General features: G+C 48.6%; 1 protein-coding gene across 1 annotated transcript; it reads right to left on the bottom strand.

The window, feature by feature from the left end:
• Positions 1–8,788: 8,788 nt before the first annotated feature.
• On the bottom strand, positions 8,789–12,162 carry LOC129079629 (alpha-1-acid glycoprotein-like). Its single transcript, XM_054584913.1, has 6 exons — positions 12,052–12,162; positions 11,555–11,697; positions 11,234–11,304; positions 10,325–10,432; positions 10,084–10,187; positions 8,789–8,976 (listed from the first exon to the last, which is right to left on the bottom strand). Exons 1-6 carry the CDS (start codon positions 12,160–12,162, stop codon positions 8,860–8,862), a joined length of 654 nt encoding a protein of 217 aa, XP_054440888.1. The 3' UTR covers positions 8,789–8,859.
• Between the last annotated feature and the right edge of the window lie 8,511 nt (positions 12,163–20,673).

The raw sequence follows: 20,673 nt of genomic DNA on the forward strand, positions 1-20,673 counted from the left end.
ACTTAAAATAGGCAAAAACTAGAAGGAGTTCAACTGTCTGTCAGCGGGAAAATGGAAAAACGAATCGTAGCATTTTCACGCCACAACAGATTACTTAGCAATGAAAAGAAACGAACCACTGACACATGTAACAATGTGAATGAATCCTATAAACATTACCCTGAGCAAAGAAGGCCAGACTCGGTAAAGCGTATGCCATATACTCCGCAGGGGTTCCGAATGAGCCTCCTCAAGATGTGCCATTCAGGAGATTATTCTGAGGCGGCAGCAACCAAGGCCCAGAAGTGAGAGGAACCTTTGACTTCCCCCACTGACTGCCTGCAAGGGTTTCAGAGCAAGGACCTGCTCCAGGAGGGGAGCTATCGCCCTGGACAGCTACAGTTATCTAAGGGGAAGTGGGGACCAAGGCAAGAGCAGGGTTTGGTCTTTCTGCTGTCCAAGTAACAGCTCTGGCCTAACCAGTGTGCCTCTTGCAGCTGAACGGCAGACAGTGAGTGTGACAGAGTAAGAAGTAGGGATCTGGTCTCTGCCTCTGGTTCCTGGCAGGCTTGTCCTAAAAGCCTGGGAATCTTCACCCTGATAAGTATCTTTTTGTATGCGAATGAGATGACTGGTGTCTGGGGACTCCTAAGTTATCTCAGGATGGGGGCTGGTTACCAGGGGAACCGACCAAATGATCATAGGGTAGAACTTACACCCCCACCCCTGCCTTCTGGGGAGGGATCTGGGGCATGAGATTGACTTGGTCTCTACTGATGGCCAATAATGGAGTCCATCATGACCACATAGGGAAGCTTTCATAAAACTCCTATGTGATAGGGAGTGTAGAGCGTCCAGGTTGGGGAACATGAGAAGGTGCTGGCTAGGTGGCCCGCTCACAGAAGGCATGGGAGTCTCTGCCCCTAACACAGGCTTTGCTCTATGCATCTCCTCTATCTGGCTGTTCCTGAGTTAGATCCTTTTCTAATAAACTGCTAATCTAGTAGGCAAAGTATTTTTCCTGAGTTCTGTGAGCTGTTCTTGCCAACTGCCAAGCTCAAAGGCAAGTTGGGTCAGAAGTACAGGTGACAACCTGGACTTGGGATTGTCCTCTGAGTGTAGACAGTCCTGTGAGACTGAGCCCTTAACTTGTGGATATGATTCCAACTCCAGTTAGAGTGAGAAAAGCATTGACTTGTTAGGACACCCTAATGACACCCGGAGAGTCGACTCGTTTGTTGTACAAGAACACTCACAACTGGTTGCCAGAGTATTGTGAGAGGAGAGAAATAAGATTTTTCCCTTAAGTGAGTAAGCGGAGTGCCTCTCCTCGGAAGGACTGAGTTGCCCTCAGCATCCTCACTGGCCAGGCTGCCCCTTGTGGGCCTCACTCTCTTCCCAAAGGCTACTCAAATAGTTCCTTCCAGGGCACCCAGCACCCACCTTGACACAGGACAATTTTCTCTGTCTTCCGTAATTTCAAAGACTCTCTCGTACCTCCATGGACTGAGCTTCTGAGCAGCCCTGTATTGTCTGCCCCTTCACCTGGCCCTGGCACAACCTCAAGAGAAGTTTCACAGGAAAGAAAGAGACAGAAGAACCATTAGGGTAGTTAAAATGGTGCTGAAGTGTTTTCCTGAAAATCACTGGCTAGCTAGCTGTGTGACCTTGGGCAAGTACTGAACTTCTCTGTGCCTCTATTTTCCTACCTGGAACATGGGGATAATAATAGTGGGTACTTGTTGGATTGTTTGGAGGATTAAATCAGTTCACTTTGTCAGTGCTTGTTAAATGAAACAAATTTGCTCCTAAGTGTCTGCCCCTTTATAGTAATTATCACCGTCAGTTTAATGACAAGCTGGGGTGGGGAGGAAAGAAAGACAGGTTCCTGCACGCCGTAACTGCTCCAGTGATCGCAGGTTACATCTCACTTCTAAAGATATCAGAATGCAAAACTATGGCTGTAGTAGGAGCAAGGAAATAGGATATTTCCCCCCATTAGAGAGATGAGGAAAGAGATGGCCCAGCGAGGAAGGGAGGCACGGTGAAGAGGCGAGGTTTAGACAACCAGGGAAATGAGCCCATTTGAGAGCATTCATTCTCTGAGAAAGCCACTTGATCTATCCTTCGTCAGACCCGGGCTGAGCTCTGAGTCCATGAGTACTTTGTGGTCTCCCGCCTGAGCAGCCACAAAAGTACATTGGCAGAGCCAATGTAATTCGCAAACTCTGCGAATTAGGAAGTTTGAGTTTGGTTGAGGAAATACCCCAAAAGAAGGTTTGCTACAGTTCAGATCCTGTTCCGTGGTTTTGGGCAACTTAGGTAACCTCTGTGGACTTCAGCTCCCCCATCCGAAGAGCCAGGGTCGGTCTCAGAGGGTTATGCACGGGCTGCGAGCATATGACATGAACACACTCCGGGTGCACAGGCAGCGTGCACGAAATGCAGCTGCTCTCATTTTGAATGGTGCTGCCATTGGGTTGAACCCTAAGATGCCGTGGGTTTTATAGGTCAAAAAGCAGTTGACTATCATTTTTTCCACTCCCTTTACCATGCTATTATGAAACGATAGCCCTGTCTGTGATTGGCAAGGAGGGAAGGGCACAGTATCCCCATGTTGCAGAGGGGGACACTGAGGCTCAGCGACGGGCAATGACATGCCCAAGGCCGTGTTTGGTTACGCGGCCGGGACGGGATTCAGCTGCCAGGCTCTTCCCTTGTTGCCTGCTGCTCCTTTACTCTCCCAGCGCCAGGCAGCTGGGCATTGTGGGATGTGGCTGCCCATGGCTGGAACTTGATTCACTGTGGACAGAGCAAACACAGGCTGGCCTGGACTGTCCCGGAGTCGACAGGCCTGGGACGTCCAGCCTGGCTGTTTCCTGGCCCTGGGTTGGGCAACAGGAGATGGGAAACTGCAGGCGCTGCCCACCCAGGAAAAGCTGCCTCCTGTCCCCGGCAACCTCCTACTTGCGCCTGCTGGGAATGAGCTGGCATTTGGTGGCGAGGTCCCGGGAGGCCCTCCTGGAATTCGGACCAGCTGAGAGCGCACGTCACAGTTTTAACACAGCCCCTCCCCTCTTTTCTCTCTGGCCCTTCTGCCTGGTCCTGTCTTCCCCTCCCGTGTCTTCAGAGCCACACACATGCTGCTGACGGTTCTGGAGCTCTGGCAATGGCTAGGACCTCTTTCCCGTCCTCCCAGCCCAGCCGGCTGCCTCCTGGACAGCTCCGCTCCAGAGCCCCATTGTCACCCAGCCGACTTGGCCCACCCAAAGCCTGCCTTCCTGTGCAAGCCCGTGGCTTGTCCTGTTTCTAGCCCAGTACCCCAGGCCTTCCTACACCCTGACGAACCATTTGAACTCCTTACGCTTCCCCGCGTACGCAGTGATACCTTTACTACCAGGCCTTGTCAGGTATGTTCTCTCTCCCCTCAGTTGGGTGCCCAGATACTTAATTAAACTGCTTGAGATAAACATCGGCCTTTTCTTGCCCTCAGACATGAGTCGAAACATCAGTTCGCTCTGGGTCTCAAGCCCGCCAGCCTGCAGCCTAGAACGATATCAGGTCTCCTTGGTCTCCAGCTTGCCAACTCATTTGGTAGATCTTGAATCTTGCGACCGTCGTACTCATATGTGCCAATTGCTTATAAGAAAGTCCTACACACACACACACACACACACACGGTTCTGTTTTTCTGGAGACCCTGCTTCATATCGTGTCACCTCTTGACGATCCTCCCCCTGTTGAGGTTGCATCAGCTGTGCCCCTTTTTGATCCCCCTGCTCCCTCACACCTGGCCTCCTAACCCTTAATCACACAAGTTCCAACCCCTTTCTCCCCCTACACCTGACTCGGAGGCCCTAGGACTCGAGGCCAGATCCATCTCGGTTACTGCAGTGCCCACACATGGCTCAACACGCAGGCGGTACTACTGATAAATGAGGGAGGAGGAAATGAAGACACGAGCAATCATTTAACTAGCCCGAGTGCCTTCAGTGTGCTCTAGTCTGGCTGCAGCAGGGAGCAAGATACAAGTCCTGCCCTCAGGGAGCTTCCTACGGGAAACAACTTTAAAGTGACTGCACTTTCTCTCTGTAGAATGGGAAGCATGATCGAACAGCTGCATATTAAAGTGACTGAACTGTCTGCACATCGGGAGGTGTGATCAAACAGGTGGGTGTTAAAGTGAATGGACTTTCCCTCTGCACATTGGTAAGGGTGACCAAACAGCTGGGTATAAAAGTGACTCAATGGACCCTCTGAAATTCGAGAAGTGTGATTGAACAGCTGGGTACATTCCTTGAGGTTCACAGTCCATAGGGAATGGGCCATTCTGCCTGTTTTATTTCTGATTAATTCTTAGTCAAATAAATTTAAAAAAACCATTCTTATCTCTTTTCCGATTTTTCCCCCAAGTCAGAAAACCATTTTTCTGATTTAGGACACAGGGCAAGGCAGTGATGTTTGGGATCTGAGCAGGCACTCAAATCTCCAGGGAGGCTTTCAGATGGCTGGCCCCACCTTCAGGATTAATGATTCTTTAGGATTGTGAACGTGCTAAGGATGTGCATTTATAACCATTTCCAAGCCTCACAGGAGTGTCTGTTGGAGAGGACCACAGACACCTAGAACATACACAAACCCACCCACCTGGGAATCAGCCCTGGAATGGCTTTATTTCCTTTTGGGTAGCTGGGGAAGTAACGGAAAGCAGGCCGAGAGCAGAGCAAGCGGCATTGTATCCTCTCAGACTCTTCTCATGTACAAGTGTCACTGTTCAATGACCTGGGTTGCAGCACCCTGGCGAATACCTAAGGCTCTGCCCCACCTAATGTAACAGGTACACCCAGCCAAAGAAACATGGCCCAAATGAAAGGGCAGATCAAAGCTCCAAAAATAGAACTAAGCAATGAATTGATAGCCAACCTATCAGATGCACAGTTCAAAACACTGGTAATCTGGATGCTCAGTGAATTGGCTGAGTATGGTTGCATAATGGAGGAAAAAGTGAAGGCTACGCGAAGTGAAATAAAGAAAAATATGCAGGGAACCAACAGTAAAGGGAAAGAAACCGGGACTCCATTCAATGACTGGGAGCAGAAGGAAGAGATAAACATTCAACCAGAACAGAATGAGAAACAAGAATTCAAAAAAATGAAGAGAGGCTTAGGAACTTCTTGGACAACTTAAATTTTCCAACCTCCGAATCATAGGGGTGCCAGAAGACAAGGAAGAAGAGCAAGAAATTGAAAACGCCTTTGAACAAATAATGAAGGAGAACTCCCCTGATCTGGCCAAGAAAATAGACTTCCAGGAGAACCAGGAAGCTCAAAGATTCCCAAAGAAGTGAACCCATGGAAGCACACACCAAGGCACATGATAATTACATTACTCAAGATTTAAGATAAGGAGAGAATCTTAAAAGCAGCAAGAGAAAACACGACAGTTGTCCACAAAGGAGTTCCCCTAAGAGTATGAGCAGATGTCTCAGAAGCAACCTTGCAGGTGAGAAGGGGCTGTCAAGTATTCAAAGTCGTGAAAGACAAGGACCTACATCCAAGATTACTCTATCCAGCAAGGCTGTCCTTCAGAATGGACGGGCAGACAAAATGTTTCCCAGATGAGGTCAAGTTAAAGGAGTTCATCAGCACCAAGCCCTAATTATATGAAATGTTAAAGAGACTTATCATAGAAAAACTATGAACAAGAAAATGTCAACAAACTCACAAATATCCCCAACTGAACCTATTTAAAAAAACAAAACTAAGCAAACAACTAGAACAGGAACAGAGTCATAGAAATGGAAATCAGAGGGGAGTGGCAGGGGGAAGAATGGGGTGAAACACGGAATAAGCAGCATAAACACCAGGTACTGAATCAACAGGGGGAGGTTAAGAATATTACAGGAAATGGAAAAGCCAAAGAACTTATATATATACGAACCAGGGACATGAAATCTGTCCATGGGCAGATTGGAACAGAGTAGGGAGCCCAAAAGTGAACCTTTATAGTCAAATATTTGATGGAGGAAGCAAGCACATGCAATGGACTAAAAATAGTTTATGCAATAAATGGTGTTAGGGGACTCCTGATCAAGAAGTCAGGATAGGTAAATCCAGCTACCTCCTCACACAGCCACATCAAAAGTACAACTAAATTATAGAACAACCATCACTAAGAACCATCAGAAATCAGGTTGAATGGACAACCAGGGAATTAAAGAAGCCATGTTCATCTAGACTGGTAGGAGGCACAGAGATGCCGAAATGGGGAGATGAGGAGAGCGCGGGTCCCACATGATGTGTGGTGGTTTAAACTCAGGAGAGATAACTTGAGAGTAAGGGACCCACACCAAGCCTCACAATCCAGGGTTCCAGTGCCAGGGACACAAGTCTCCATAATGGCTGCTTGAAAAACCAGGGGGGATTGTCAGTGGAAGAAATTGCTGAATTCCCAAGCAGTTCCTCTCAAAGGGCCCACACACAGACGTACTCAGACTCGCTCCCTCTGAACTCCAGCACGGGGGCAGCAGTGAAAGGGCACCAGTGGCGTACGGCGAGGACGTGAAGTGTCTGGCATCAGGGTGACACCTGGGAGACAGCTTTCTCCCAGACAGAATTCCGAGCAGAGGCCATTGTTCCTTTTCTGTGCCCTCCACCCACAGAGCAGGCTGGCTGGAGCCATATCGGAGACTACCTCAACCTGGCTCACACTCCGTGGCCCACCCCGGTGTTTCCCTGAGGGTCTGCCCCACCCAGCTGCAGGGCCCACCCAAGCTCTTAACAGCGGCTTTTCCACGTGACTGCCTTGTCTTGGCTCACGCTTCAGATGTTCCTAGAGCCTCTCCAACAGGCAAGAGCCAGCCCTGGCTGGCCCGAGCCTCAGTACCTCTTGCTAAGTGGCCCCCGGCCTGGATCTAGTAGCATTAGCCTTGGCTCACAAGCTGGCTTCGCCTGGGTTCTGAGAGCCCAGCACAAGTAGCAGCGGCCTGCGGATCGCTCTGCCGCTCACGCTGGGTGGCCCCAGGCAGAATGCCGGTAGTGGCTGATGTTGGCCTGCACCACCCAGGAAACCCCGGAACCTGTGCACCCAGCAGACAGCTACAGACCGCGTCAGAGCACCACCGACCAACCACCTCTGTAAGCGACACAGTCAGCGGGCGGACTCAGTGGGCTCCAGACCCTCTTGAAGAAAGTCCAGAGCCGAGGAGTGCATCCCTGCGCAGCTATCATTAATAAATGATCACCCAAGTGCTGGTAATGATGTGGAGAAAGGGGAAGCCTTTTGCACTATTGGTGGGAATGCAGATTGTTGTCCCCACTGTGGAAAACAGTATGGAGACCTCGAAAAATTAACGACGGCACTACCTTTTGACACAGTGATCCCACCTGGGAATACATCGGCGGAAACCCCAAATACTAATTTGCAAGAACATAAGCACCCCTATGTTTATTGCAGTGTTATTTAAAAATGCCAGGATAAGGAAGCAGCCCAAGTGTGCATCAGTGGATGAGTGCATAGAACGACGAAGGGATATTTACACATTGGAATACTACTTCACTCATGAACACAAAGAGAATTTTACCCATGTGACAGCATGGATGGATCTGGAGAACCGTAGGCTAAGTGGTATAAGCCAGCCAAAGGAAGACAAATACCTCGATTTCACTCCTATGTGCAATCTAATGAACAAACTGAATTAATAAGCAAAATGGGGTCATACTCATACACAGAGAGCAGGATGACAGCTATGGGGGCGGGTGAGGCGGTACGGGGATTGAACAAGGATGAAAAAGGACTCAGGCCGTGGACAACAGCGTGGTGATGGCAAGGATGGGGGAGGGTGGGTTAACAGGGAATAAAGGGTATTGGGGGGGAAATGGAGTAAAAACGAGGGTGTGATCACGTTGAAAGTAAAACAGATGTGGAGATTTCCTGTAGCTTCTGAGTCTCTGGGTCCACACTCTTCAGGGTGCCAAGAGGCTGTCCCATGGATGTCAGGATGGAAAAGGGGAGCAACCCGGTGGGGGCCCAGGGCAGTGGCTCCAGTTTAGAGCAAAGGACGCTGAAGCTTGGGCCCCGGAGCCGGCTCTTTGGAGGGTGTCCGCGTGTGAGCCATGGGACTCAGCGTCGGGCCCCTGGGTAACACACCTGTTGCTCGATGTGGCTTAGGGCACTTTGGATTTTCTGAACAACTCAGCTCCAACTTTTGTGCCACTTGAGCGGCGCTCCTTCCCTCACAGGACATAAATCGTGAAGGCCCCGTGTGAGGAAGAAGGCTGGGCTTTTCCTGCTGGACTCCTGGCTTCAGGGGCTCAGTTCACTTTATTCTACTCAGTGGACCCGCCTCCGACAGGGCCCCATCTCCAGGGCTCAGAACGCATGAGCAACAGGGCTGGTTTCTGGGGGCAAACTTCATTCCCCGGTGTCGTATCCTCTTGTGGATGTTGGGTGCCCAGAGGCTGCCATGAGGACACTTCAGGGAGACACCCAACCCCCCTGACCTAGGTCCCTCGGTCTCCCCTGATCTGCCCCTGCCCTGGCCCGGGCCCCACCTCTTACCAGGGTCAGCTGCATCCACGGACTCCCCTTGCCTACAGTCAGGCCCTCCCAACTCGCCTCCCTCGATGGCCAGGCGAGGTCTGCAGAGAGGCCCTTCATGCCTGGCCACACCTGCCTCAGGCCCCCCCTGTCCCTTAGCCACCTGAGCTCTCCTTTGGGTCCTATCTGGTGGTCCTCCCGGGCTCAGTTCTGGGCAGCCTCAACATGAATGATTGGGAGAATGAGTGAAGGAGCTTATGTGACCAAGTACTTATTCCAAAGCAGAAGCTTTATTGATGCCACAGAGGGAAAGAACTGAGGTACAAATGTTGGAAGGGGGGCTCAGGACAGACCCCCGACGTCTCCGACGTCCTTATCCAATACTGTGTCTTTCTCGGTCTTCTCGCCTTTGGCCTTCCTCTCCTCCTCATGTTGTTTCTCCAGCGTCTTACAGAGATCCTATTGGGGAGTGGGAAAAGAAGAAAACGCCATGATGGGGGGAGGGCAGGGGGCTCCTGGGGGGAACTGTGAGGTCCCCTCTGGACTGCGGCAGAAGCATGAGGATGGCTCTAGTCCGGTCTCTGACACTTCCGTTGGGTGACCTTGGGGAAGTCATTTCTCTCCCTGAGCCTCGGCTGATTCAGCCCTGGAATGGGGGCTCAAAGCCTTAAGAACAACTGGAATTTACAGAGCACTTACGACCTGCTAAGCCCTTATGTGGATCTGGATTTCTCACCACCGTTTTGCAGAAGATGCGGCTGAGGCTCTTAGTGGCCGTGTGGCCTGACCGAGGTCCCCTGGCCCGTAGGTGGGCAGAGCAGGCTGTGGGCCAGGGAACCCCCCTCCAGGGCCGATGTTCATAGGCCCTTTCCCGGGGTCCCCAGGAGCGAGGGGACAGTCTGTTTCACCCTTGGTCATGGGAGATAACCTCGTGGCAAGCAGATGGGGACATTTTTATTTGAATAATGCTGAAAGGATGCCATGTACTTCCAACAAAGTGTGAGCGGCTCATCAGCTCTGGGAGTTCAAATATGGTTGCGTAAAACAAGACCAAGTAAAGCCTTCCACTTAACACAGGTTTACAGGAAAGTAATGAGACCGTTACTCAGGTAATGCTCAGTTACAGCAAAAATCGGGCTGGTGGTCCTGGGCTTGCTGCCTGCAGTCAGATGACCCTGGGCACCAAAATCATACCCGCCCTCCATTGCGTGGTTGAGAGGCCGGCATGGTGGCAGGGCCTTGCGACAATCTTTCCCTTCATGTGTCTTTCCCAAGCTGGCACCACCAGTCCTTGGCCATGCTGTCGCCCTCCTCTTAGCCTTCTCAATCCTCCCCCCTGCTCCACCCGCCTTCCCTCTTTCCCCAGAGACGTCCCTTCTGGGCTCTTGTCCCCCCTCCCACCATGGGCCTCTCTGAAGCTCAGCTCTCTCTGCAGTGAGGTGTGCGTAAAGCAGGATCTCCTTCCTCGCTGTGCACCCTTGCTGGAGCTTTCTCTCTCTGGACCTCTGAGCTGCCCAAGGCAGGAGCACCCTCGCGTGAGCACCGCTCAGTTTTCCTTGCACTTACCTTTTTATCATCGCCATACACGACGTCTGACTTCTTCATACCTCTGCACCTGAGGTCCCTATAGAACTGATTCTTTTGCCTCACTGTCACCTTTGGCTTGATTGCTGCAGAAAGAGTAAGAGGACTTTCAGGATATCAAGGGCCCTGGTAGCAGGTCAGGGACAGGTAGGGGTCTGTGGTGCCTGCCCCAGGAGTGGGTGCTCCTGGGTGAAGTCTGGGTAGAATTTGGGGAGATACTTACCATAGAAGAATAGCCCAGTTTTCTGGGGGTCGTCTGGATAAGCAAAAAGCATGAAGGTCCTGCGATCCTTGGGTAGCATCAAGTAGCCAAAGTGTCCTATGCCATTCTCTGGAAGACAAAGCTCTTGGGTGAGACCATGGGAACAGCACAATGGTTCCCAACTCAGAGGTGAGGAACAGGGTGTGCCCAGGGCCACACAGCAATCAGCGGGGGCCAGGGGTCTACCTTGGCCATGTGTCCTTCTCTCCGACCGTGCACCAGGCCCCACACTGAACACTGACGTGTGTGGAGTCAGAAGAGCCTCGCGTGAACTGTGGTTGTCAGAGCCTTTCTGCCCATTTTACAGATGAGGGACATGAGGTTCAGAGAGGAGCCTCAGGGCTCCTCTTTGGTGTTGGTTCAATTCCATTGGCGCCTCCTTGTTCCCACCCTGTGCCCCCACGGCAGTGATGGTGGAGACATGGGCAAAGTCTCTTCCTGCCCAGCAAACAGGCTGCCACCATTAGCTCCCAGAGGACAGAGAGGGGTTGAAAGGGGGACAGTCCTGGAGCTGACTGGGGGCCCTAACCCAATTCTCGTCACGAACTGTGTGACCTCGTAGGAACTAGTGGACATCTCTGTTTCTCCATCTTCTCATCTGATCACTGTAATGTCCTCCCAGGGTTGCTTAAGAGTATCAAGTGGGTTAATTCACATCAAGCACTTCAAAGAGTGCCTGGAGCATAGAAAGTACTCAGAAATGTTGGCCGTTTAACTGATTATTCCAGTGTGCAAGCACCAGACCCACACAAATATAAGAATGGGCTTCCCCCATGTTTTCTATGCCCAAAACCCCCATGTCCCCTCCCTTGGGCTGCTCCCCCAACCAACCCCCTCTTCCACACAGCAGCCCTCCCCCTGAGGGCTCACCAGGTATAAGCTGGGTCCCATTTTCCCGATGGATCCTCAGAACACGGGAAGTATAGAGGCACTGGTCTCCACTAAAGCCAGACGGAAGAGGGGAGACAAACTATTAGACAGTTGAGTAGAATTAGACAGTCTTAGTCACAGAGGAGCAAGTGTCAAGTGGTAATTAGACCAAGACCCCAACCTGTTCCATGCATGAGAAGGCTGAAGCCAGGAAGGGGGAGGGGCTTTCTCAAGGTCTTTGGGGTACCAGGAGTTAAATCCAGGAGCTGGGGCTGGGCCTGGGGCTGGGCCTGGGGCTGGGTTGGCCAGTGAAGGTCTTACATGGTTGCGTATTCTCTGAGCAGTACCGTGTCCTCTGTGTCGCCTGGTGTCACGTAAAAGAAGGCGGTCTTGATATTCCTAGTTGCCAACTTATACTCGGGGGAACGGAAAGCCGAAGCAATATAATACCACTTGCCGGAGTACTGGGGAAAAGCCAGGAGCAGGTGATGGAGGCTGGGAGGAGACCAGAGCAGATCTCTTCACTTCGCAAATTGGGAGACTGAGGGCCCCAGGAAGGAGCGGGCATGCAGGAGCTCACTCCAAATTCAGGAATCACCCCCCACCCCTGGCGGCCCCTTGGAGGGACTTTGCAATGAGGCTTCCAAGTTTAGAGGCAGGGGAACGCAAAGCCACTGGAGGCTGACTGGATTGCCACCCCCGGAGCCGGGAGAGAAAAGGGCAGCATCAGGGAAGAGGCTGATCACAAGTCAGCAGGGGAACTAGAAACCCAAGGAGGGAGAGAGCTGCCCAGGAGATTTAGGTACACGGGCCCTCACCTGGTCAAGGGTGGCTTTGGTGATAGACACCCTGTAATCGGTACATGCCAGCCTCCGAGCATCCAGCAGTGGAAGAAGGCTCAAGACTGCAAGGGCCCAAGGCAGTGCCATCCTGAGACAAAGATGCACCAGAGTTAGGTGGTACTGATGGCTGAAGACTGTGGTGACCTTTATAATGAGCTGTGCGCAGGACCTTGGGGACCTGCTGTGACACAACCAGGAAGCACTTGGGAAATGTCACACACAGAGTGGAATGTTCCTCCTGGCTGTTAAAAGCCAAGATGGATACCCTGTTCAGCATGGCTCTGTTGGTTGGGTGTCGTTCCACAAAGTGAAGAGTTGCCCGTTGTATTCCCCGGTGAGGGAACATGCCTGCGTTGGGGGCCCAGTTGTAGGTAGTGGCGCACGGAAGAGGCAACCGGTCCACCTTTCTCTCACGCGTTGATGTTTCTCTCTCTCTCCCTCTCTTTCTCTGAGGGACTGTGTCGTGAGCATATGTTCATGATACAGCCTCTCCTATAAGTCAGCTGAGCAAGTGCTCAGTAGCTGCCTGCTGAGTGGCCCGGCACCAGGGATTCGGCCGGAGCGCGCACTACGGTATTCACTCAGCATTTATTGAATGCAGGTTCACTCAAAGTAGAACATCAGCATACGTCAATATCCTACTCCCACTCTACCTACCCTAGAGTAATACAAAACACACGCATAGCAATCAATGGGAGATAAGAAACCCAAGTCCCAGAGGCTAATAAGTCTGCAGTTTCAGGAGCTCGCACAGTGGGCAAGGGAGTTGTGACCATCTTGCAAGGAAGGATCTCTGGAGCCAGGTGGCAGCAGGGTGGGCAGAGTCCTCAGTCCAGCAGGGCAGACACTTCAGTGGCCCATGCGAAGGGAGATCAGCGTGGCGTGGAGCAGCATTCTGCTGTGTGGAGCTCGGTTGTCTCAGCAGTGGCCTGGAACCTGCCTCAGTCATAGCTTGCAAGTGGTGTGCTCCGCCCTTCTGGGCCTTTTCAATAAATGTCTTGCCTTCCCTGATGACATGGCCCAGGAGCCTATGGGTGGTACACGGCTGCTCTGCTTGACACCCCTGCTGGCAAGTGTGGAATTTCCCCATCGGAGACCATCTGCGGGTGGTCCCGCTCTGCGGGCGAGGCCACTCTGACCCCGTGGGCAGATATGTCTCCTTGCCAGACGTCTTTACTCGGACTTAGGTAATTTTCCTCTTGAACCGAAGTGTCGTGGCTGACCGACAGCCATTTCAGTTGACCTGAGCAACTCCACTTGGCGTTACATACATGACGCTATCCCGATCGGACCAATGCCATTTTTTGGTCCTGCTCTCTGCATTCCACCCCTTGGTTCTCACAATGGTGAGGAAGGAAAAGAGAGTGGTAGGAATCACTGAAAAATAATCCTCATGCCATTATAGTTTTAACCTAATTCGTAGGCCACAAGTTTCAACAACAAATATTAACACATATTAATGTTTACATATTTTTGTGTATATGGTGTTGCCAAAGTCCTATCTGATACAGGATTAACGCTCCTAGAGGAACTACTGCAAAACGGAGTTATGCAGAAGGCATCCCAAGGTGTTCGTGGAGGCACTATTAACGCACTGGGTAAATTTTGTAGCACAATTTATTTTGTAGTTTTAAATCTTGCCCAAGCTACAATAATTGTGCTTGGAAAGTACACCGTGAAATCTTGAGCATTTACAAGTGTATAATCAAAAAATTGTAAGCCGAATAATTTTTTTCGGAGACGTTAACGTAAGTTTCACATTTTGTAGATTACAATACACACAAAACGTTGTTTTCCACTTTCACGTGATTGTAGTGAGGGGCATAAACTTTCACATTTTAAATGGATTTGGTTGTTGAGTACTTCTGCCCTTAGGGTTAAGAGATTACCTTGCAGTATATCACACAGTTCTGTTGAGTCATCCCTCCTCTGTTTGTTTCAAGCCTTTACTGTAGTCCTGGCCCCGATGGATGGACTGTTTGTCTGATTTCTCTCCTCGCAGGCGGTATCATGCTGATTTCATCCTGAATTTCTTTAAAACGCTGATAATTTTTCTTTTCTGCTGAGAGTGGGTGTGACCTTAACGTTGGTGTTTCTCCTTCCTGTATTCCTGCCCAGCTAAAGTTTGCTGCTAGGCCTATTGCAAGTCCTCAGTGCAACAGCTTCCTTCCTGGTTGACTCAAGTTTGGTATTCCACTTAGCGAAGAAATTTGATATTTCAATTCTTGTATTGCTTTACATTGTGGTATGAGATTAGTAACCTTAAATTGTCCCTGTATTTTTTCTCTTACTTCTTGAAGTCCTCCCTTCAGGGGATATTGTTTAGTATGCGGAGCTCTGGAGGGTTTAGGCACCACACTTGGCTCCATTTTTACCTGTGCTAATTTTGCTTTCTGTAGTCGGAGGGTTTTGGATGGAATGAAATCTCCTCACACAATTGGTAAATTACCCATTCCTGTTATATTTTCAACAGTAGGTGTTGTATATCCTCTTACTTCTACAGGTTCTAAGTTATAGCGAAGAATAAAGAATTTAATAGCAAAGCAATGTGTACTTTTACCATCTAGTCCTTCTACATTAACAGGAAATCCTTTTTCTACTTTAAAATCTTCCTTAACTTAGATTGTTTGGGATGCCGTGTCTGTAAGGAATTCAGCTACCTTTTCCCGACTATTTACGAGGATAAGCTTACTGTAAGGCCTATTATCTAATATCTGTTGCCCCGGTCTAAGGCCGGGATTGACCCGGGTTCTTTGAAAAGAAGTCTTGAGCAGCTTTTCTGGCCTGTCCTTGGATCTGCTTCGTGTTGCTTTGCCTAGGCTTAAAATTCTGACCTGCATAATTGTTTCTGGTTATAAATGTATTCTGTCCTTTGTTTCTACCAGTAATCCCATTTTTCCTTTGAGGCCGAGGCTGGTAATTCCTACCTGGCTGTTGCCAGTTTCTATTTTGGGGTGGTTGCCATTTTTTGTTATTGTTCGCCCCTTGGCTTAAGTTCTGCCTGGGCGCATTATTCCACCTTGGGGGTCCCGATCTGTTTTTCTGTTTTTGGCATTGAAGGTGAATTTGGGTTGGCCATTTAGTGCAGATGACAGTCAGGAGCCGGCTGCAGAGACTGTATCCTGTATGCAGAACACACATCTTGCCAGTGGTGGGCCAGCTGAACGGTATGACCCTGAGCAGCACAGTGCACAGGTCCAGGACTGCACTCCCACTCTTGCGCTGCGAGCAGCACACAGAGGCTGGGGGTAGCACATGGAGCAGCAGGCTGGGAATGTTCGTCAGCTCGGGGGGCACTAGCTGCCTTGTGTGCTGGGGCTCTTTGAGGGAGCCCCTTGCATGACCAGTATGAGTAATCTGGTAGCGCGCACCGGCCACAGGAGAGAGAAGAACAGCGCGAAGTGATGGCAATGCTAGAACCCACAAGCATCTGAGACAAAGAGGGAGAAAGCCTGGAGTGGGAGAGATGAAGAGCCATACGTAGCAGCCTTGAGCTACAGATTAAGAATGATGGGGAAGTGCTGGGCATGGCTTTGGGTTTCAATCTTTCTGGGAACAAGGGGATTTCTGTATTTGTGCAGAAGAGAATGGCTTGGACCAGGGGGACCCCAGATCCTCCAAATCAGGCAAACTTATCATAAAAATATCTTTCCTTCCTCCACTATTTCTGTGTTATGCTTGTGCATGGCAACAGGCAGCCAGACCCCAGGCTGCTTGGCTAGAGGCCATCATCCAAAATTACTGCCGTATTTAGAAAAAGATGTAAATACAGAGACACAAATAGAGAATGTCGGGTGGCTATGGAGCAGGAATTGAGATGCTGACCTGCCAGCCAAGGAATGTCTGGGGACACTAGGTGCTGGCTGAGGTAAAGAACCTCCCCCAGAGGTATCAGAGGGATGGCAGCCCTGCCAGTACTTTAATTTCAAACTTCTAGCCTCCAGAACTGGGAAAGAATGCATTTCTGTTACTTTTAAGTCACCAGTTCTGGGATACTGTTAGAGCGGCCCAAGAAACCAAGACTTTCTCACTTTTAGACCCACCGTTCCCCACTGTGGCGTCACGTCTCTGACGTGAACCACTCCCTGTCAGCCAATTAATGCTGGGTCCACAGCCTGAGGGTCTCCTGTCTCTTCTGATGTCATGCCAAGCTCAGGGACATATGGTGGACAAGTGACCAAGCAACCGGCCTGTTGCTGTCTACCCTGAAGACCCCTTATGAGGAGTCCTCTTTCCAGCACAGGCCCCGCGAGCTCAGTCTCAGTGTTTTCCAAACAGAAGGGCCCCGGTCATCAAGTGAAGTTACTTCCCAGGGCACTGGCCCCTGACGGAAGTGTTGGGATGAAGGCCACCTCTGTCCAGATGCAATCTCTGGGAGCCTCCTGCACTAGTCCACCTCCAGCTAATCATATGTATTTTATATGTGAATGGACAGATAGTTTCTTTAAAAATAATGTTTATTTATTTATTTTTAGAGAGCGGGGATGGGGGAGAGAAAGAGAGAGAAACATCAATGTGTGGTTGCCTCTCATGCACCCCCAACTGGGGACCCGGCCCACAACCCAGGTGTGTGCCCGGACTGGGAATCAAACCAGAGACCCTTTGGTTGGCAGGCCAGCACTTTATGAGCTGAGCCACACCAGCCAGGGCTAGACAGATAGTTTTTAAGTGAGGAATTTTCCTGGGCTTGGATCCTCCTTAGGAAGCCTGATAAGAAGGGATGGGGCCCGGGTCTCTGGTGCAAACCTATCCACCTGCCTGTGTCCCACCCTTGGGAGTAACCATCTCTGTAGAGACATGGCTGAGGACCTTTCCCCTGAGGTAGACAGTGGGACACTTTGGGACCACTGGGATATCTTAGAATGCCAGCCCCTGGGATGACTTCCCCCCAGCTTCTCTGTGGTTGGATCAGTGTTTCCCATGGGCCTGCTGGGATGGAGATACCTCAGGAAGACCTACGAGACAGAAAATCAACAAGAAGACAGCAGCCTTGAACAACACACTAAATCCTATGGATTTAATTGATATCTTCAGATCATTTCACCCAAAAGAAAGAGAATATACATATTTTTTTCAATGTTTATTGTTTAGAGAGAGGGAAAAGGAGGGAGAAGTAGAGGGAGAGCAACATCGATATATGAGAGAGAAACATCTATTGGTTTCTCCCTCTCCCCCATGGAGGTCTCCCATGCCCCCAATTGGGGATCTTCCCCACAAACCAGGCATGTAACCTGACTGGGAATCAATGTGGCCACCTTTTGGTTTGCAAGTGGGCACTCAATCCATTGAGTCACACCAGCCAGGACACAATATACAGTCTTAACAAGTGCACATGGAACATTTCCTAAAATAGACTGCGTGATAAGACACAAAACAAGTCTTAATAAATTTAAGAAGATGAAATCATATCAAGCATCTTCTTGGACCATAATGCTATGAAACTAGAAATCAGTACTAGAAGAAAGAAACTTCCGGCCAAGATAATGGTGTAGGTAGATACACTTTGCCTCCTTGCACAAGCAAAAGAAGGACAGCAACAAATTTAAAAACAGAAAATAACCAGAATGGCTAGAAAATCAAACTGTATGGAAGTCCCACAACCAAGGAGCTAAAGAAGAAACATTCATCCAGACTGGTAGGAAGGCGGAGACAAGCAGCCAAGGCAGAGAGGACATGTGGCAAGGTGGTACCTGGAGGACCAGGTGAGTGAGGTGGCAGCTGGTGGACTGGGTGGTCCCACATTTGCATGCGGATTAGCAGGAGGAACAGCTGGGGAACGAGATAGACCATGAAACCCAGGGTTCCAGTGTGGGAAAAAGAAAACCTCAAAACCACTGGTTGTAAAAACTTGTGGGGGTTGCCGAAGTTAGAGAAACTTTCAGCCTCACAGGAGAGTCTGTTGGAGAGGACCACAGGCACCTAGAACATACACAAGCCCACCTACCTGGGAACCAGCACTAGAAGGACCTGATTTCCTTGTGGGTAGCTGGAGGAGTGACTGAAAGCCACCCAAGAGCCGAGTAAGTGGCATTGTTCCCTCTTGGACCCCTCCCACATACACAGTATCACAATGCAGTGACCTGGGATACCGCCCTCTGGTGAATACTTAAGGCTCTGCCCCACCCAACGTAACAGGTGTGCTCAGACAAAGACATATGGCCCAAATGAAAGAGCAGATCAAAGCTCCAAAAATAGAACTAAGCAATGAATTGATAGCCAACCTACCTGATGCACAGTTCAAAACACTGGTAATCTGGATGCTCAGTGAATTGGTTGAGTATGGTCACATAATGGGGGAAAAAGTGAAGGCTATGCAAAGTGAAATAAAGAAAAATATGCAGGGAACCAACAGTAAAGGGAAAGAAACCGGGACTCCAATCAATGACTGGGAGCAGAAGGAAGAGATAAACATTCAACCAGAACAGAATGAGAAACAAGAATTTGAAAAAATGAAGAGAGGCTTAGGAACTTCTTGGACAACTTAAATTTTCCAACATCTGAATCACGGGGGTGCCAGAAGGCGAAGAGGAAGAGCAAGAAATTGAGAACTCCTTTGAACAAATAATGAAGGAGAACTCCCCCGATCTGGCCAAGGAAATAGACTTCCAGGAGATCCAGGAAGCTCAGAGAGTCCTAAAGAAGTTGGACCCAAGGAAGCACACACCAAGGCACATGATAATTACATTACTCAAGATTAAAGATAAGGAGAGAATCTTAAAACCCTCTATCCTTTCCCACTTTGGCTTTGTCCATGGACTCTATACATGTTCCTTGATTTGACCCTTCCCCTTCTTTTCCCTGTTATCCCCTCCCACCTTCCCTCTTGTTACTGTCTGTTTTTCCTTTCAGTGTTGCTGGTTATATTTTTCTTGTTTGTTTGTTTTGTTGATTAGGTTCCACTTCTAGGTGAGACCATATGGCTTTCACCACTTGGCTTATTTTGCTTAGCATAATGCTCTTCAGTTCTATCCATGCTGTTGTGAAGGGTAGTAGCTCTTTCTTTCTGCTGTGTAGTACTCTGTTGTGTAAATGCACCATAGTTTGTTGATCCACTCATTTACTGTTGGGCACTTAGGTTTCTTCCAACACTTGGCTATTCTAAATTGTGCTGCTATGAACACCGGGGTGCATAGATTCTTTTGAATTGGTGTTTGGGGATTCTTAGGGTATAATCCCAGCAGTGGAATTGCTGGGTCACAAGGCAGTTCCATTTTCAGCCTTTTGAGGAAACTCTAAACTGTTTTCCGTATGGCTGCACCAATCTGCATTCCCACCAACAGTATACTAGGGTTCCCTTTTCTCCAGAACCTGGCCGCACTTGCTGTTTGTTGATTTGTTTATGATGGCTATTCTGACCATCGCGAAGTGGTATCTCATTGTGGTTTTAATTTGCATTTCTCTGCTGGCTAGTGATGTTGAGCATCTTTTCACATATCTCTGGGCCATGTGTGTTTCCTACTTGGAGAAGTGTCTGTTCAGGTCCTTTGTCCATTTTTTAGTTGGATTGTTTGTCTTCCTAGAGTAGAGTTGTGTGAGTTTTTTATGTATTTTGGAGATCAAACTCTTGTACAAGGTTTCATTGGCAAATATATTTTCCCATATGGTTGGTTCCCTTTTCATTTTCCTGACGTTTTCTTTAGCCATGCAGAAGCTTCTTATTTTGATGAACATGACACCAGCACAGAAATAATCAAGTAGATCAATGAAATAAAAAGAGCATTCTAGAAACAAACATATATATCTAACAATATAATATATGTTGAAATTTATACTTCAAATCAATGGGGAAAATAAGGCTTATTCAACAAATAAAGTGCATGGACCATTGTTACTTGAAATAAAAAAATAGAGAGAGCCCTATTTCATTCATTATACAAAAAAATATTCAGGTGAGTTAAAAATCAATATGTAAAATGTAAGGAGTTTTAAGAGAAAATACAAAATAATATTTTTCTTACCCTGAAGTAAAATATTCAAACCTAGAAGCTATAAAGTAAAATATTGACAATATGACTACATTAAACATTTAAGACTATACAGTAATATACATATAAAAAATAAAGGAAAAGTAATAGGTAAGAAAAGTATTTGCCACACATCTTATAAAGGGTTGCTACTTTTTGTTTTCTTTTAGGGAAAAAGTTCTACAGACATTTAATCAAAAAAATGGATAAAGAATACCAAAAAGTCATTTAAACCATTTTTAAAAGTAATAGACATGGGCAAGAAATGTACAAAAACAGGTTTAGTTTCAACAAATAATAAAGTAACAATTAAAATCACACATCATTGTCACAATTATATTGATAAGTATTAAAAATATTGGTAATATCAAGCATTGGTGATTGTGAAAGGAACTGTGTATTCATAGACTCTTTTTCTTCATCTTAAAGCAGTTTCTTTAGCATATTTTGTAATGCTGGTTTGGTGGAGGTGTATTCTTTTAGCCTTCTTTTGTCTGGAAAACTCCTTATTTCATCTTCTATTTTAATTGAGAGCCTTGCTGGGTAGAGCAGTCTTGGTTGCAGGCCTTTGCTTGTCATGACTTGGAATACGTCTTGCCATTCCCTTCTGGCTTGTAGTGTTTCTATTGAGAAG

This window comes from Pteronotus mesoamericanus, unplaced genomic scaffold (assembly GCF_021234165.1).
Source record: "Pteronotus mesoamericanus isolate MK-2021 breed Mesoamerican mustached bat unplaced genomic scaffold, CSHL_Meso_final contig_78, whole genome shotgun sequence".
In the NCBI taxonomy this organism is placed as follows: Eukaryota; Metazoa; Chordata; class Mammalia; order Chiroptera; family Mormoopidae; genus Pteronotus; species Pteronotus mesoamericanus.

Excerpts from the sequence above, each read along its gene's own strand:
- LOC129079629 (XM_054584913.1), bottom strand. The coding sequence starts at position 12,162 with ATGGCACTGCCTTGGGCCCTTGCAGTCTTGAGCCTTCTTCCACTGCTG. Across the intron at positions 10,433-11,233 it reads TGGGACCCAGCTTATACCTG|AGAATGGCATAGGACACTTT; the intron begins GTGAGCCCTCAG and ends TTTGTCTTCCAG. Across the intron at positions 8,977-10,083 it reads TGTATGGCGATGATAAAAAG|GATCTCTGTAAGACGCTGGA; the intron begins GTAAGTGCAAGG and ends ACTCCCCAATAG.